This window comes from Schistocerca americana, chromosome X (genome assembly GCF_021461395.2).
Source record: "Schistocerca americana isolate TAMUIC-IGC-003095 chromosome X, iqSchAmer2.1, whole genome shotgun sequence".
NCBI classification, from domain to species: domain Eukaryota; kingdom Metazoa; phylum Arthropoda; class Insecta; order Orthoptera; family Acrididae; genus Schistocerca; species Schistocerca americana.
Window position 1 is genome coordinate 276,653,363 of NC_060130.1, and position 19,227 is coordinate 276,672,589.

A 19,227-nucleotide genomic window follows, 5' to 3' on the forward strand; every position below is an offset into this window, starting at 1 on the left:
TCTCTTTAATTTTCCTGTAGGCAGTATCTATCTTACCCCTAGTTAGATAAGCCTCTACATCCTTACATTTGTCCTCTAGCCATCCCTGCTTAGCCGTTTTGCACTTCCTGTCAATCTCATTCTGAGACGTTTGTATTCCTTTTTGCCTGCTTCGTTTACTGCATTTTTATATTTTCTCCTTTCATCAATTAAATTCAATATTTCTTCTGTTACCCAAGGATTTCTACTAGCCCTCGTCTTTTTACCTACTTGATCCTATGCTGCCTTCACTACTTCATCCCTCAAAGCTACCCATTCTTCTTCTACTGTACTTCTTTCCCCCACTGCTGTCAACTGTTCCCTTATGCTCTCCCTGAAACTCTGTACAATCTCTGGTTTAGTCAGTTTATCTAGGTCCCATCTCCTTAAATTCCCACCTTTTGGCAGTTTCTTCAATTTTAATCTGCAGTTCATAACCAATAGATTGTGGTCAGAGTCCACATCTGCCCCTGAAAATGTCTTACAATTTAAAACCTGGTTCCTAAATCTCTGTCTTACCATTATATACCTTTCAGTATCTCCGGGATTCTTCCATGTATACAACCTTCTTTTATGATTCTTGAACCAAGTGTTAGCTATGATTAAGTTACGCTCTGTGCAAAATTCTACCAGGTGGCTTCCTCTTTCATTTCTTAGCCCCAATCCATATTCACCTACTATGTTTCCTTCTCTCCCTTTTCTTACATTCGAATTCCAGTCACCCATGACTATTAAATTTTAGTCTTCCTTTACTATCTGAATAATTTCTTTTATCTCATCATACACTTCCTCAATTTCTTCATCATCTGCAGAGCTAGTTGGCATATAAACTTGTACTACTGTAGTAGGCGTGGGCTTCGTGTCTATCTTGGCCACAATAATGCGTTCACTATGCTGTTTGTAGTAACTTACCCGCACGCCTATTTTTTTTATTCATTATTAAACCTACTCCTGCATTGCCTCTATTTGATTTTGTATTTATAACCCTGTATTCACCTGACCAAAAGTCCTGTTCCTCCCACCACCGAACTTCACTAATTGACACTATATCTATCTTTAACCTATCCATTTCCCTTTTTAAATTTTCTAACCTACCTGCTCGATTAATGGATCTGACATTCCACGCTCCGATCCGTAGAACGCCAGTTTTCTTTCTCCTGATAACAACGTCCTCCTGAGTAGTCCCCGCCGGAAGATCCGAATGGGGGACTATTTTACCTCCGGAATATTTTACCCAAGAGGACGCCATCATCATTTAACCACACAGTAAAGCTGCATGCCCTCGGGAAAAATTACGGCTGTAGTTTCCCCTTGCTTTCAGCCGTTCGCAGTACCAGCACAGCAAGGCCGTTTTGGTTATTGTTACAAGACCAGATCAGTCAATCACCCAGACTGTTGCCCCTGCAACTACTGGAAAGGCTGCTGCCCCTTTTCAGGAAACACACGTTTGTCTAGCCTCTCAACAGATACCCCTCCGTTGTGGTTGCACCTACGGTACGGCCATCTGTATCGCTGAGGCACGCAAGCCTCCCCACCAACGGCAAGGTCCATGGTTCATGGGGGGGACTGAATACTTAGGGGTTACAATTACGAATAACTCAAATTGGAACCATCACATAGATAATGTTGTGGGGAAAGCTAACAAAGCCTGAGATTTATTAGCAGAACATTTCGAAAATGCAACAGGTCCACTAAAGAAACTGCTTACACCACGCTTGTCCGCTCTTTTCTGGAGTACTGTTGTGCGGTGTGGGATCCGCATCCGTTAGGAGTGATGGAAGACATCTCAACAGTTCAAAGATGGGCAGCTCGTGTTGTATTATCAAGAAATAGGGGAGAGAGGGCCATCGATATGATGCACGAATTAGTGTGGCAGCCACTAAAACAAAGGCGTTTTTCGTTGCGGCAGGACCTCATGAAATTTCAATCACCAACTTTCTCCTCGGAGTGGAAAAATCCTTTGTTGGCGCCTACCTACATGGGGAGGAATGATCATCATAATAAAGTAAGAGAAATCAGAGCTCGCACGCCAGGATTTAGTTCTCCGCTTTCTACGCGGGCTGTTCGAGAGTAGAGCGATATAGAAATAGCTTGAGGGTGATTTGATGAACCCTCTGCCAAACACTTAAATGTGAGCTGCAGAGTAATCACGTAGATGTAGATGTACACACTCCTGTTAGTGTCAGTTGTTTAGCGTGTTAACTGCACCAGAAGAACCGTTGTATGTCTTATGTAGTCACTGGTAATCAATGCCAAATTAAAAATAAGTATATGGTTAAAAGTTTCCCACTACGTAAGCCGAATAACCTGCCGAAACCTGCTGCCACCTATCGCGTAACACCGAAAAGGAAAGATGGTGGATTTGGCCTTGGCATTTGTAAAACTAGTTCGGTACGACTGCCAAACGTGGACTGGGCTGGCAGCGTGCCCATAGAAAGTGCCATACACCAACAGCTCTCCAAAAGAAGAGCCCACGTTAATGATACCCTCAGTGAATATATCTCCCTCGAGAGGTACGTTTTCACTTTAGAGATACATAGCTACACTGCTTTAAAAGTGTCACAGAGAGACGGAATATGTTAGTACGTGTCTTCTGAAAATTTCTCGCTTTTGATGTTGCGTGAAGACTACGTTGCTTTAGACTACTTATTTTAAAGCATGTAAGGATGAGCACGTAATGTCTGTTACTTCTAGCTTTCTGTTACGTGTATAATTCAATTATTTTGCACATATATCCATCTTCATCAGCAGCACGAGCCTGTGGCTGGCAAGTATGAGCTTAAGAACCAGATGGGAGCTTGAGATCGCCGAGCTTTCTGCCAAACAGCAGCGACCCTAAATTTTTTCGGCGTTTTGGGATTCTCTACTGAGTTCAGCTACATACATAATGGCAGCAATCCCTCACAAGAATATTATCAACAACAAAACCCACGGGATTATACAAAGTAGCAAGAAGAAAAATCATGCTACTAACAATTAAAATGGTATATAGTCATGGGGAATGACTACCATTGATCGTTCAATTTATGTACAATCTATTCGTTATTCATAACATACTAACTAACGACAAATTACGTAAAATTAACCACAGTATTACATTTAATTGCGAAATGGGTGCTCTTGCAGATACGATAATTCAGAGATTTTAATCTCGGTGTACATTTAATGAAGACTGGCAATCTTCGATAAGACCGCCTCAACGTGGAAATGATACGCAGTTGAGAAATTGCGATACTGGCATTTAGAAAAGAACTATCTTATTAGAATGGCTGATCACATAGCCACATATACTGCTATTCATACGTTGATATGAGCACCATACTATCAAATGCCAAGAGTACCACCAAATTGTTGAACATATTAGTACAGCTTCCTTAATCAGTTTAATGAAATTGTGTTTAGTGTGAAAGGGTTATTTCTTTTTTGTAACATATATATGTATTGCATGATATTGTATACAGTATATAATAAATTCAAAATGATTGTGTTATTTACAAATATGTTGTCTTCCTCCAATAAGACACTGGTATGACAAGCGCGATAGCTTTCTAAGCCCACTTGTAATCCATGATAAGTCTGTCAACAGCTGCAGCTGGAAGTTGAATGTTTGCGACTTGATGCAATTTCATTACGAACTACGTTAACGGAAGGAAACAAAGGACGTCTCGTTAGAGTGATATGATAATCTTGTCACTGAGAAACTACACGAACTGCAGCAAATCTGAGCAGTCAACTCGCGTATGTGAAAAATAATAACGCTGGAGCAGAGTCACCCGATACAAGTGAACAGAGGCAGACTTGAGAATGCACTCAGGACTGAAACCCCCTGAAAGGTGAAAGGACTGAAGAAAGTACCTGAGTCCTAGTGTTTGTTGAAGCTAAGTGAAAGACTTGTTTGCTTAGAGAGAGAGCGCCTTAATCAATACGGTCATGGCGACTGCCAACGGAACACATTGGCTGTTACACCCTGAATCTCTGTGCCCGATATTCCATCGTTGCCATTTTCCGTATGTAAGCTGCATGCAGGACTTAAGTAACAGCAAGTTTTTGTGTGGTAAATTGCGGTGGGTTTTCATTCATCGTGGCGCAGTCGGTATTATTGCTTCAACAGTTGCGTGTCTTTCTGATAACACGCATTTCGACCGTGAAAAGGTAGCGATTGGTAGTAAAAATCGGACGTATGCGACGAGTGCGTTGAAAAATTAATTAACTCAACACGATTTAACAGTACTTAAACAGAGATAATTTACTGCAGCGAAAATCTTCTAATGTTAGAACGTTTTGTAGCAAATTGCAAACCATTTCTGTAAAGTATCTATAGTTTCTAAACACGATGAAATTTTTTTTGTTTCTGTTAAAAAAAAAATTCTCAGGATAAACGAAAACTTTTGGGTTTTCGGACCACAAACGAAATACGGGATTCCTGAATTACTTCAGAAGTTGAACGATGTTATTGTCTGAATCTAAGAAATTCTTACTGTTTTACAAATCCATTTGTTGCACATAGAGATTGCTATAACAAAAATAATATTGTAGAAGTGTCGTGTTCATTCTCACTCCGTGTTCTCTACCAATTACTGCTCCAGTAAATCACTCCTTTACCATCGGTATAATTGTGGGTATTTGTAGATTAAAGGGCTGATACAGCTGGCATAGGAAACCGGAACAAAATCGAGGTCAGTACCGTTTTTAGAAAATGAGCATTGTGGACCGATGCGAGAATCCCACATCCCCGTTTTGGGCAAGAGCCTAGTGAACGTGGTTTGTCATGACTTTTCTCCGACCTGTAAATGACGTGGCAGGTTAGTACTTGCGTCCTGTGAATGATTAATAACTTCCTGCGCACTGTAGTGATGTATTATTATTGTTATAGAGGGAAGGAGGGAGAAGACAGAAAACCTGTGCTGGCATACAAACTATTCCCTCTAATAGTACTTAGTAGGCTGCAGGACTTAACGTCACCATCCGTCATTAACAGTGACACGTGCCATCATTTCCTGAGACACTGCAGACAGCACTGGAACTTGATTCATGATATTTGGAAAAATTCTGGTAAGCTGGACCCTGACAACAATCAAAATAATATGCTTTACGGTGCTATGGCGTTTGCTTATATTAATAACGCTGTTTGAGGGACACCATCATGACAAATTGACAGGCAGACATAGACCAGTTCCTATTCATGACCATTCCCGCGACCTCAGTGCTTTAGATTTCTGTCTGCAGGGACACCTGAAGGAATTACTTTTTACTATAGACATTTGAATTGTATAGATACAGCATCTGCGTGTCATTGAATCTTACGAAACTATCCGACACTATTTCAGGATAATTGAAAGCGTGCGACAGCCTTTTATCTGTTTCAACCGTAAAGCAAGTGGACGATATTTTGAAAATTATCTATAACCTTATCATAATGCAAAGAGATGATTTGTTTTTATGCAGTATTCTGTCAATAACGAAGTTTTTGTGGACTTACGTGCGCATAATATTATTTTTTTTTTATTTCGATGTAAAGAAAATGCTTGTCCAAGTATTTCTGATACAGTATGTACATTAGATGAACAGAAAGGCCAGCACGATAGCACACCAGAATTTCTATTGACTTCACGTGGGATGCTCTCGGCCGTAGCCTGACGTACTTTACCCACTCCACGATGCCAGCAACAGTTGCGAAATATTCTCGAAAACAATGGACGTAGGTATCTGTTACACTGCTCCAAATCTCTACTAAAGGCAGATTGCGTTGTCGTGAGCCACTGTACTGGATGATTAGTTGTCTAAACGCCTTTTGATTACATTGTTGTTCAGTTTACGCGTCGCTTTCTTCGGATATCAGGCTCAAAAAATATTTCTCATCTAAAAACGTTATTTAATATTACACATACATAGTATTAATTTAATGATAACACATGACGTGCACTAGAAATTGTTGTGCTTCTTTTCCACTGATTTGTATTTGTTCAATGGTCACTGATAAAAATAACAGCAGATGAACCAGATAAAACGGGTCTTACATCACCTCGTCCCTATCAGATCCTATCCTTTATATCTTCGTATTACAGACCTGTATAGTAATGGTCCAAGCGGACCTCCATATGGTGAACAACTATAAATGGTCTGCTCTCCTAACCGTATTCCAAATGTCTCAGGAAGTAGATCTATACAGCCTACAGTCTATCTTCTACAGAAAGAAAGTGAATACTTAATGCTGAATAACCATAACGCAATGATTCTTTTACGGAAGATGTCTAGAAACCGACCTGGTGATAGACACGTCTCGATGTGACGTTTAGAATGAAACAAAGGTGTAACCTGTGAACTCCAATCAGCCGTAAGTTAGATTTGGTCACGTGTCACAATTCTTCTGAATTGGTATCTTCGTCTGACTCAAGGTATATTGGTGGAATAACACAAATAACTCTGTCTGTTTGAAACATTTAAGAAACGAGGATTAGAGTTTGCCGACGTGTCGACGTAGGAATAGGGAGGGAGCACTAGCTCTGTTGCGCAGGAATAGGACAAAGCTGTTGTCTTAACTAGTTACCGTCTCAGAATTCTTGAACATGATGGTCTGATTTGGTACAAGAAATGATAGAGGTGATTCTATAGATTTCTCTACAAAGAAAGAAATATACACTGTTGTCCATTAAAACTGCAACATCACGAGGGTTGTAAATAAATTTTAGGTATTGTGCAATACAGTTTGATAGGAAGAATACATTATTAAATTTGTAGGTTATGTGAGTTCATACGTGCGTAGACTTTAGTACGCAGAGCTGCCACTACTGGCAGCAATAAGGCTGTAACCCAGATGGACATCTGGTCGAACTGTCATTCCATGTTGCTTTACTCTGTGCCAGATTTCATCAACCACTGTGGCTGGCAGTGGTGGCTTGGTTCTCTCAGCAACAAATGACCCAATTTTTTCAGTGGTTGAGAGATCTGGAGGACGCGCTGGCGAAATGCCACGTCTGATGTCGAGATTACCGACTATGTCAACCAGAGATGATCTTGTGCACCCAGTGGCACTCCACACTATCACAACAACGATGACGATGACGAACGCAACCTGCGAACCTTTATTCTTCTTGGAGCTTCTACACACAGTTATGCCGATAGTGATCTTGCACACAGAATCGGGATTCGTATCAAAAGACTAAATGGTGACGCTCCAGTGTCCAGTGTTGTCGCTGAGAGCATAATTGTCGGTGCGCCTCTCTCTGCAACAGCATAAAGAAAGCCTCAGTAGTGCTCGCCGTACCGACACTCCATGGTGCTCCAAACGTCGACGCACTGTCCACGTGAATAATTTTCCTGCAGCAAACAGGACTATTTCTTGAGTCAAAGTCGTGACGTGGGGCTGTGATCCTACTCTACGGAGCGAATAATATGTCTATACTCTCGTGCGCTAGTCGTACGGAACCATTGAGATCCTGTATAGCCTTAAATATGACCGTCCTGTACTCATCGATTCGGTATTCGCATGCCAGTCCTGAGATTCTCATCAACGCGAGCGGCAGTATCGCGGAACCCCGAATAGCCCATGATAGTACTGCCAAATTCTGAGACATGCTGATGGACGTTGCTACTTCTTATACGAGGGGTAAAACGGTATTCAACCAATATTCGAGTGCAATTTCTGTATGATAAACCCGCTGCATAATCTTTCCTTATATACAGAATGTATATGGCGTTTACGCTGTCTACTTTTTACGGCTGCGCTGAAATGCTAATTATTTGCATATCCAAGCATCTGGTACACCTCAGGAAAATTTAACCTTTTTGCACAGAGTGACTCTGTGAGGATATAACAAACTTACAGGGAAAATGGGGAAGGGTAAAGGTATCAATGTTAGGTAAGAGACCCTTGCCAGGAAACGACGGCGTCGAAATTTATAGGTGAAAATAGTTCTGATACCTACGACACTGGACCTCTTCTACTGCAAGCTCTTTGCTTTCGATAATTTTAAAAGACGTAGTATAGACCACAAGAAAAAATTGCCCACTAACGTGGGCTCTAAAATGCAAATCTTAAGAGCTTGTAATGTCTCTTGCAGCGGTCTCTCCGCGATATTTTCAGAAATTTTATAAATTATATAACTCAGTACATATCTCGAAATATCTCTTCTTATCTTACCGATTATCAATGCAAAGTAGTTTCAAGCCCAATTATTCCTTAGAGCGTCCATTTACTCCATGGAATAGCTTCTCTGCTATCTATGTTTTCTCTTATGAAAAGAATAGAGGACTTCTTGCCGATTAGTCGTGAAAGAAGGATGTATATGTATGTATTGTTGGGCTAGTCGCCATCTTGATGAGATTCTGTATGAGAAGGAATTTAATACATGAACTAAGCTAAAGTAAGTGTGTTCGCGTATTATTTAACTGTTTATTATTGACAGCGTCTGCTTACTACGCTGTGTTGCACGGGATCAGTGGAGAACGTCTGATTTACACTGGACGAACCTGCCGTTTTGTATGCTCAAGATATCCAGTTACTTCAAATAAATAGGCTAACACGGTCTTACCAGCAGATCTCCGGTCTTCCCCATGTGATCACCGAAAGTTAATAATTATTACAAATGTTTCCAGGAGATCGACTGACAATTTTCGTCGCACCGAGACTTCGAAATTGCTTCACCGCCTTATGGAATTTAAGTTAAGCTCAATTTAATCAGGATAGAACAGTATTGAACTGTGTGAATGTGATAAGCCTGCTTTGTCAATGAAAATTCCCTTAATATACGCATGTTTTTACTATCCTGATCAGTGAAGCTACATCAGGCAGGTGTGACAGAGGTTTTTAAATTTAAAGAAATATTAAAAGCTATGAGCACTTGTTCATCTTTGCTACTGTGAAACATGTCTCTTCTATTGAGCAAATACTCATAGCTCTTAAGATATGCATTTTACAGCTGATGTTAGCAGAGAGTTCTTTCTTATTTTGGTCCATACTATCCCCTCCCAAAATATGGAAAGCAAACAGCTTGCAATAGAAGAGGTTCACTGTCAGAGATATAAGAACGATTATGGTTTGTGAACTTCGGTTCTGTCGTTTCTGGACCAAGGCCCCTTACCTTAGTTTGACACATTTACCGTTCTCCATCATTCCTGAAAGTTCCTAACATCGTCATGGAACCACCCAGTATGCTTTCTTTATGCTGCTGCAGTTCAAAGGCCAACATTATACGTTTACAGCCTGTCTTTTGCTCGGCACGTATTCGTTCGTAACTCTGGATATTGCGTTCTGAACAGCACTGGAGGTGAGGTATTGGTCCGCTCCAGCCAAGGTGCTCAAGTGACCAAGGTGAGGAAGGTCGACCTGCGACGGTGCCCCTCATCAGTTAGGACAATACTTATTTTGTCTCTTTGTATCCAGGCAACAACGTACAAGATGCAAAAGATATATAATGTGGACTGCAGTTGGAATCCAGACGCTTTTATTCTACGTTCTCAGAACGGGCATGCTATAAAACTGTTATAGGAGCGACTATAATAACAAATTAAATAAAATTCACAAAATTCTGATATTAAATTCTCATATCATTCGAACTGTTTTCAACAACTGCTATGCAGCATGAATAAAAAAAAGTTTTGGACTGTTAGACGCGTTCAAATGATGACGTGGCAGTCGTCGAAAAGTGTTACGGACGATTTGCTTATCTCAAAAATAATATCCACGACTCTGTAGATACTGATTGCATTGCAATGTGTGCCTATCAGTCAGTTTTCCACACAAATATTCAGGACACTAGCAAACTATTAGATGCCTAAATTTCGTAATTCTTTGAAATATTTTGCCCAACAATGCTTTTCTTCTGAAACGTGAAAGACACACGACGAAACATCTGGAGTGAATGCTGCATCGTAAATATGGAAGGCGTTTATACTCTGTGGAGTGATATCAAAGTTTTCCATCATAACGATCAATCAGAAACACAAATGCTAATGATGCATGTGCTTCACTTACAGCCTGCCCTCAAGCACAGAGTTTTCTCGGTACAACTTTTATATATTGTTTCAGATTTTTTACATTTATAAGAAAGATATTCGTGGACGTTATTCTCCATAGCGTGAGGAGGAGGATCTGGATCCATCAGACCCCTAAAAATTTCTATCATATGGGAACTGAAAAGTAAGTCTCAAGTTGTCATAAACGTGCTATCAGTTAAGCAGTAAATTTTGATATGACAGGACCTTGAACAACATAGTTTGATAGGTAAACCGATTTAATTTATTGACCCCAATGCAACTACTGTTTTTCCTACGTCGAAATACATTACCCCACGCGTCGCCTCGTTAAATATCAAGCCACCTAGTCGAATCAATAAAGCAAAATTAGGAGAAAAAAGTCGCATCGTCGTAATTTTTTTAACAGTGTGGGGAAGGGGCTCGGGCGAGTTCCATGAACAACATATTAAAAACCCTGACTGGTGCGCTGTCAGCGTAGGTGTGAGTGTGTGTGGGGGGGGGGGCATGGTCGTTTCACTTTCTTAGATTTTTCTGGAATAACTTTGTTTTGAATAACTTTGTTTCCTAGGACAAAATTGAATTACATGAAATTTCCAAAAAAAAAAAAAAAAAGATCCTATTGAGTTTTTCTCTAAGAGTAGTAGTTACAGGGTAGCAGTGGGTGGAAAAATAGCAGAATAATAAAAAATGTTTTAATGGATAAAAGTACAGTTCATTTTTAAACAAATGGGGTTAAGAGCAAATATTAAACGTGTGTACCACGTCTAAGTGCAGTAGAGCCATATTAAGGGATAAATTGTATTCTGGGAGTGTACCAGGTTGGGGAGGGGACGAGGGTGGAGAGTGGGAGCACAAGGGAAGGTAGGTCGCTTGATTGTGGTCATAAACTTCCCTTCTTCATAGATCTGCAAACTGAAAAACGACCAGGTAATTCCCCACTCTATCTATCCCACTACGTCACAAGAAGAAACTACAGAGCGTATCACAAACTTAAACCTGCTCTTCCGCAGCCCACCTTATGAATCGCTGACGATGCGGTACAAGATGCCTGATGCAGTAGGAAGGAATTAGACTCGCAAGAACACCGAAACTGTGGGGGTTTTACACTTCTCTATTTTATAACGGCCTTCCAATAGCTTAGATTGCTGAAATACGCCACAAGGAGAATCGTTTTTAGATAGTGGATGAAATGTCAACAAGTGAATATTCGACGAACATTATCAGTAACAAAGCTACAAAACTAAATTGATTGAAATGACTGTAGTAAAAAACTCCAGAGACTCAAATGCCTGGGATGCTTTAGAAAGTACGGTCTTTTGATTATACAAAGATTTTGCGATTATTGTTAGAATGATTCATATTAAATAGATTCAAAGACTGTTTTATAATAATTCTCCGTGTTGCAGATGTACTACACTTCGCCGAGCGGAGTGGCCGTGCGGTTTGAGGCGCCATGTGACGGGTTGCGCGGCCCCTCCCGGCGGAGGTTTAAGTCCTTCCTCGGGCATGGGTGTGTGTGTTGTTCTTAGTATAAGTTAGTTTAAGTAGTGTGTAAGTCTAGGGACCGATGACCTAAGCAGCTTGGTCACTTAGGAATTCACACACATTTGAACACTTTTTGTACTACTCTTTGACATAGTTTCAGCGACAAGGAGATTAGTTTTGTCACTCTGTTTTGCAATAGCGACATAAATCCCAATATTTTTCTTAGTTCTGTAATCCAATAACTTCAAATCATCTGATACATGAAACAGTAACCTTTGAAGGTTGGAAAATTTCTAGACATGTGCTTTTCTCTGTTAACTGAAACGTGTTTGAAGACTTATCATCTTTATTTAAACATTGACACAGTACAACTGTTTTGATTGTTTGACATATATACCTTGAAGTTTATTTCTGCTACTACTCCTACAAATCAAATCGATTCTTGTGCGATTCTTTCTTGAGTATATATGGTGAACCAGAACTCCATCGACAAGCTTTCAGAGATGGTCGTGTGGGTCAATACAAGAAAAATTTTCGAGGAAACATGGGCTTTAAAGTGCGTACATTAAGAGCTATGAGCACTTGTTCATCTTCGATACTGTGAAACATCTCTTGTACTGCAAGTTCTTTACTTTCCATATTTTAGGAGATACTACAGAACAAAACAAAACAAGACTAGTTAATATGGGCTCTAAAATGCATACCTTAGGAGGTATGTGCAGCTGTTCAGTAGAAGTGTCCCATTGTAGCAAAGGTGAACAAGCGCTCATACCTCTTCAGGTATGCATTTTAGAGCCCACGTTTTATAGCCCTTTTATCTTGTTTTAGTCCATACTACCACAACTAAAAGTTTTTAGTTGGCGTTCTGGTCCACCCTGTATCTTCCAAATAAATGAAATGTGGCATATTGAGTGCTCAGTGTTGTACAGTAGTCTAGGAAACACTCAGCAGTTCTCATAACAATTAATATTCAGCTGTCAATGAGAACAGTGTTATTATAGCATCAGACTTCAACAGTTAAAGGAGTTCACTATATGTTTTCGTACTGAGAAATTCGAATTTGAAGAATGAGAGCTTTTATATTACAACTGTTGTAGACGTGTAATAATGTAGGGAAACAAAGAGCCCTTTGACTTCCTTTGTACCCGCAGTTTCTCTAACGTTTTAGGCGCAAGCCATATAAATTACCCTTTTCCTGCAAAAGAAATATAAAATAACAGAACTTATTTATCACGGGCTGTGTAATTTCCAAGTACTTTCTTTTTCTCACTTATTTATGTGATGGGTGTCATTTTTACAAATAGATTTCTGAAATCGCTATGTACATGCAGAACGGCACGTTCTGAATTCGTATCTACTCGGCACAAACACTTTCAAAACAGATCCAGCATGCAAACCTACAAACAGTACATGGCACATAAATAATAAGCATCTGTAGCAAGCTAATAGTAAACGCATCTACAACTATCTCTCCCCACTTCATGTTATAGGACACAACGTCGCAAAGCGATGTCTAATTGTGCAGATCCTGGAAAGGAAACTTTCATTTATGGCCAGACTCATATTTTGAATAGTGAAGATGTAAGATAAGACGGCTGGGAAGTAATAAAAGAAAAATTCATTAAATAAACAAGGCATGAATGGTTGTATATTGTTTATATTTTATTTAGGAAAATGTACATCTTGTTGCTTCAAACAGACAATTTCATAAAAATCTCGTACTTAATATAGAAGGCAATATCTCTACATCGATATATCTGTTACAATTCAGTTTAATAATTGATTCAGGCGCATCAGTCAAGAAATGTAGAACCTTATTAGTAATTCGCTCAAGATTGAACGGGCTTTCACGCCTTGAAAATGTCTCTCAGTTCTTTTACTTCTGTACAAATATGGTTGTGACTGGAATCATTGCACAAATAGAAATCGAAAGATTTCATTCACAATATATTTCTTATTGCTGTTTAACTTGATGTATCTCAAGAGGCAGTCAGGTCACTTTCAGTAAACACTGACTGTTCTCCCGAGAGTGGGAACCTGGCTCTATTTCCTTCAGTTCTCACATTCACTCACTTTGCCCAGTCCGCTTCTGACTCGTCGTTTTTGCAATGCTGAATGTTGAAGTATGAAGGCTGGTGAATATCTCGAGACCCGATAGCCCATAATAGAAACTATTTACAAGTGGGTTCCCACAGCAGATGTGCTGAAGATTTATGACTTCTTGGGCTTCGGCTTCACATCTGGACTGTCCTTGTACCAGTCCTCGCTGTAAAACAAGAACCATAGTCTTATTAATCAGGTTCAGTCTACACAGAATCATTCAAGCGTTATTTTCAAGGATATACAGAGGTTTACAGGAACAGCTTTTACAGATAATGGCAAATCGTAAACAAAACAGGTGAAATTATATGTGTGAACTTATGTCTGTTTTAAAATACTGATTATGGTGAACTAACTATCCAAGATTTCTACGTAAGACAATAGCTGCACTCCATAGAAGCACACTTGACACTGTGTATATACGTCACACACAAAGTATCTGAAAGAAATGACGCTAGCGATCAGCAAAAATACAGTTTGCAGTGCTGTGAAGTCACAGTTTTTTTTACAGCATCATTAGTCAACTACCTGTTTTAAGGTCTTCCTTGCCAACAGAGGGCTTGAACCCAGTTCCGACCAGGCAGGTCATGCTTAAACCACTTCTAAGTTATTGTGATTCTTAACTGAAGCCTGCGCTACGCTTCAAAGTGAGAAGTCTAACCTTGGGCTAAATGAAGCTGCTTAGAACTACAAAAAGTTCTTCAAAACCTCATGTTGTGCTCGAATCAGATAAAAAATACGTCAAAAAAACACTTGTGTCCCACGATTTGTAACACTGCCATTAGCGTTTCCGAAAAATTTCCATTGAATTCATAAAGAAAATTTCTCATTAATCAGTTTCAACCACAGTACTATCATTAGTGTAAGTTCCCTATTTATTAGATAGTATAAGATCACACAAAAGCTACTGCGTTAACAAACATATGATAGTAGAATTCGCATTATTCGTCGTTGTGGAGTATTCCTGGTACAGCGTAAAATTTGAAATAACTAAGAACAGTGGAACTGAAATAATGTCATAAACAACATTCTTAGTAATTCGCCTTTATCTAGCATAAACTGAACACAAAAGATGCAGACGTACAGGGTATAAAGTGACTTCTTCTTGTCATTTATAAAATTCACTTTCAATACGTGTTCCAACTTCAGTTCTGTTTTCTTACGCATTGCAGGTACTTCATCGCTTCGGAAGTCTCGATAGCGATCACCATAGAGTGAATAGCATTCTTTGTAAAGTCTTTTGTAGGTACCTTATAAGACAACGTGGATGTTAGTCCATTCTACTAAAAATTTCGGAGAAAAACATTTATTTATTTCTGAAGAACGTGCGAATGTCCTTTAAATAGGAACGGCAGTCCCTAGAGGGAAGACGACGTTCTTTTTGTGAGACACTTCGAGAAAATTTAGAGAACCGTCACTTGAACGGTTCTAGTACCACCGACGTAAAGACCACGAAGATAAGATACGTTGCGACTCTTACAGAGGCATATAGATAGTCGTTTTTCTCCGGCTCTGTTAACAAGTGGAACAGGAAAGTAAATGACTAGTAGAGATACAAGGCACCTCTTGTCATGCATCATACGCCGGTTTGCGGGGCATTTAAAAAAGAAATCCATCACTATTGTATCATGGAAGTTGCATTTCAACTATCTCTATTACTAATTATATAGAAAACAGTTTCATTACGAGATAGGAGACTGAGTATTTAATTTGGTAGCATCAGAACTATTTATCCTATAGAGCTGGTCCTGGCCGAAAGGTGATATAGGCACAGAATTCAAAGTATAGAATTTGGTACTGAAACGACACAAGAGAAATCGGCGTAATATTTGAAACAAAAAAAGGAAATCTTCCCTTACTTACGGGTGCTCACGGAACGATGAACATTATGTTAACTGTTTCCTGTCATTAAATGCTACCATCCTACTTAAACTCCCTTGCACGGCTTGTGCGTAGCGCAGAGTTCACATTTGCTTTGCTCTTTTGTCGAAATTTCTGCTTCAAAGGCGTTCATTTTAAGTGCAAATTTTATTTGTGATACAAGAAAATTACAAGTTTCGCAAGGTGCTGGTCACACTAAAAAGGATTCACGGTACAAACGCCGGCCGCGGTTGCCGAGCGGTTCTAGGCGCTTCAGTCCGGAACCGCGCGACTGCTACGGTCGCAGGTTCGAATCCTGCCTCGGGCATGGATGTATGTGGTGTCCTTAGGTTAGTTAGGTTTAACTAGTTCTAAGTTCTAGGGGACTGATGACCTAAAGTCCCATAATTCTCAGAGCCATTTGAACCATTTGAACCACGCTACAAACAGTGAAGATAACATTCATATTTGAGTGCATGCATTCACTTCAGAGGAAACAATGGAAAGTAAAATATTGGATTACTGTTGTAGCTGAGCTTTTCTGTCATGCTTAACTGTAAAAAATATTGTAGGATTTGTAAATAAAAGGAAGATAGTTTCAGAAGGGGGAAAAATTGTTGACTATAAATTTTGTAAACAAGACAAAAATACAGTCAGACACACAAACACAAACACACACACACACACACATATATATATATATATATATATATATATATATATATATATATATATATATATATATATATATATATATATGTACACAAGCTCGTACACACACAAGCGAAGCTGTAAGTGATCTCCTTTTACATCAGATTACATTCAGGCTCTGAAACAAATACGAGTACAATGAAATTAATCTGAGAGCAAAAGACTTTAGTTTTCTTGATTGTCAATTTTGATGGAACAGCATTATATTGCACTTCAACGCACACTATCTTTGACAAACTTTTTATTGGAACACAATTTATCTTTTCAGTCATGAGTAAAGATATTTCTAGAGTACGCTAGTGTGAATATGAGAAATGATCGAGAATTCTGTGCTGCCGTTAAGCGCTGACATCGACAAGATATTTTTCAAATTCCTTTGCAGGGGTCTAGGGGTTCTGTAGGGTGAGTCAGTAGGAAAGGTATGTGTTTTGAGGGGTGATAGCGATTCTGAACAAAGACCGTCATATGAACGTATGTCCTGTTCTTAACAGTTTCCGAGGAAACTAATAAAACCGATGGAGAACAAGACGAATGCAAATGAAACATTGTGATCTAATGTTTTGGTTAATTTTGTACAAAAAATGTTCAAAAAGTACACTGACAACTGCAATGAACTTTGCAGCTCTTGTAGACAATGCATGTATTGCTGATCTAAGCTCATTCGTACGGTCTTTACTTGCACACGCGCATGTGAAATACGAACCAGCCGTTTCTTCTTCATGTCCACTCTGTGCTTTTAGAGTTTGTTCTTAAGCCAATCCCACAATCAGTAATCTAATGGAGTAAGATCGAGTGACCTCGGTGGCCAAGAAATAACTCCACCGCGACCGGTCCAACGTCGAGGATACGTTTCAGTGAGACATTGTCTCATGGGCCGTACGGAATGTGCGCTTTGAAATTGTCAGTAAAGACAACACTAGTACTCTAATGACGCTTTGATTGTATTCGCATTTGAGTGCTGGTGAAGAAGAAAATGCGGCTGACGACCGTGATTTTCAAACAGCTGTATGTCGGATAATGCTACGAAAATGGCATGCACTGATAAGCCAAAATATTATGACCACTGCCCGTCGCGATGCTGGATACGGTCTGGTGACGTTGTGTCACGTGACGCGCTATTAAAAGTATGTAAGCGTAGGAGAAATAGATTTGGATAGCCCTAGCAAAGATATGGGCTGCAAATGGGGAAAACATTGAGATAAGCGACTTTGACAAAGGGCAGATTGTTATTACGCACAGCCTGTGAACGAGCATCTCTAAAACAGCGAAGGAAATTGACGGAGATCCAAAATGTGGAATAATTTGGGTGAAGGTCACAGTTAAAGCAGGCTCAGACATGGAAATTGGATGTCTCTATAGGCCCCCTGGCTCAGCAGCTGTTGTGGCTGAGCACCTGAAGCATAATTTGGAAAATATTTTGAGTAGATTTCCCCACCATGTTATAGTTCTGGGTGGAGATTTTAATTTGCCGGATATAGACTGGGAGACTCAAACGTTCATAACGAGTGGCAGGGACAAAGAATCTAGTGAAATTTATTTAAGTGGTTTATCTGAAAACTACCTTGAGCAGTTAAATAGAGAACCGACTCGTGGCGATAACATATTAGACCTTCTGGTGACAAACAGACCCGAACTATTTGAAACAGTTAACGCAGAACAGGGAATCAGCGGTCATAAAGCGGTTACTGCATCGATAATTTCAGCCGTAAATAGAAATATTAAAAAAGGTGGGAAGATTTTTCTGTTTAGCAAAAGTGACAAAAAACAGACTACAGAGTACCTGACGCCTCAACACAAAAGTTTTTTCCCAAGTACAGATAGTGTTGAGGATCAGTGGACAAAGTTCAGAACCATCGTACAATATGCGTTAGATGAGTATGTGCCAAGCAAGATCGTAAGAGATGGAAAAGAGCCACCGTGGTACAACAACCGAGTTAGAAAAATGCTACGGAACCAAAGAGAACTTCACAGCAAACATAAACATAGCCAAAGCCTTGCAGACAAACAAAAATTACGCGAAGCGAAATGTAGTGTGAGGAGGGCTATGCGAGAGGCGTTCAATGAATTCGAAAGAAAAGTTCTATGTACTGACTTGGCAGAAAATCCTAAGAAATTTTGATCTTATGTCAAAGCGGTAGGGGGATCAAAACAAAATGTGCAGACACTCTGTGACCAAAATGGTACTGAAACACAGGATGACAGACTAAAGGCCGAAATACTAAATGTCTTTTTCCAAAGCTGTTTCACAGAGGAAGACTGCACTGTAGTTCATTCTCTAGATTGTCGCACAGATGACAAAATGGTAGATATCGAAATATACGACAGAAGGATAGAGAAACAATTAAAATCGCTCAAAAGAGGAAAGGCCGCTGGACCTGATGGGATACCAGTTCGATTTTACACAGAGTGCCCGAAAGAACTTGCCCCCCTTCTTGCAGCGGTGTACCGTAGGTCTCTAGAAGAGCGTAGCGTTCCAAAGGATTGGAAAAGGGCACAGGTCATCCCCGTTTTCAAGAAGGGACGTCGAACAGATGTGCAGAACTATAGATCTATATCTCTAACGTCGATCAGTTGTAGAATTTTGGAACACGTATTACGTTCGAGTATAACGACTTTTCTCGAGACTAGAAATCTACTCTGTAGGAATCAGCATGGGTTTCGAAAAAGACGGACGTGTGAAACCCAGCCCGCGCTATTCGTCCACGAGACTCAGAGGGCCATAGACACGGGTTCCCAGGTAGATGCCGTGTTTCTTGACTTCCGCAAGGCGTTCGATACAGTTCCCCACAGTCGTTTAATGAACAAAGTAAGAGCATATGGACTATCAGACCAATTGTGTGATTGGATTGAAGAGTTCCTAGATAACAGAACGCAGCATGTCATTCTCAATGGAGAGAAGTCTTTCGAAGTAAGAGTGATTTCAGGTGTGCCGCAGGGGAGTGTCGTAGGACCATTGCTATTCACAATACACATAAATGACCTTGTGGATGACAGCGGAAGTTCACTGAGGCTTTTTGCAGTCGATGCTGTGGTGTATCGAGAGGTTGTAACAATGGAAAATTGTGCTGAAATGCAGGA

At 39.9% G+C, this 19,227-nt stretch overlaps 1 protein-coding gene across 1 annotated transcript in view; it reads right to left on the minus strand.

Moving 5' to 3' along the window:
• Positions 1-13,119: 13,119 nt before the first annotated feature.
• Positions 13,120-19,227, minus strand: part of LOC124555294 (protein obstructor-E-like) — a 49,001-nt gene continuing 42,893 nt past the window's right edge. Inside the window, exon 5 of the mRNA XM_047129166.1 lies at positions 13,120-13,744. Coding sequence (XP_046985122.1) covers positions 13,690-13,744 — 55 coding nt within the window. The 3' untranslated portion in view covers positions 13,120-13,689. The remainder of the gene's footprint in view (positions 13,745-19,227) is intronic.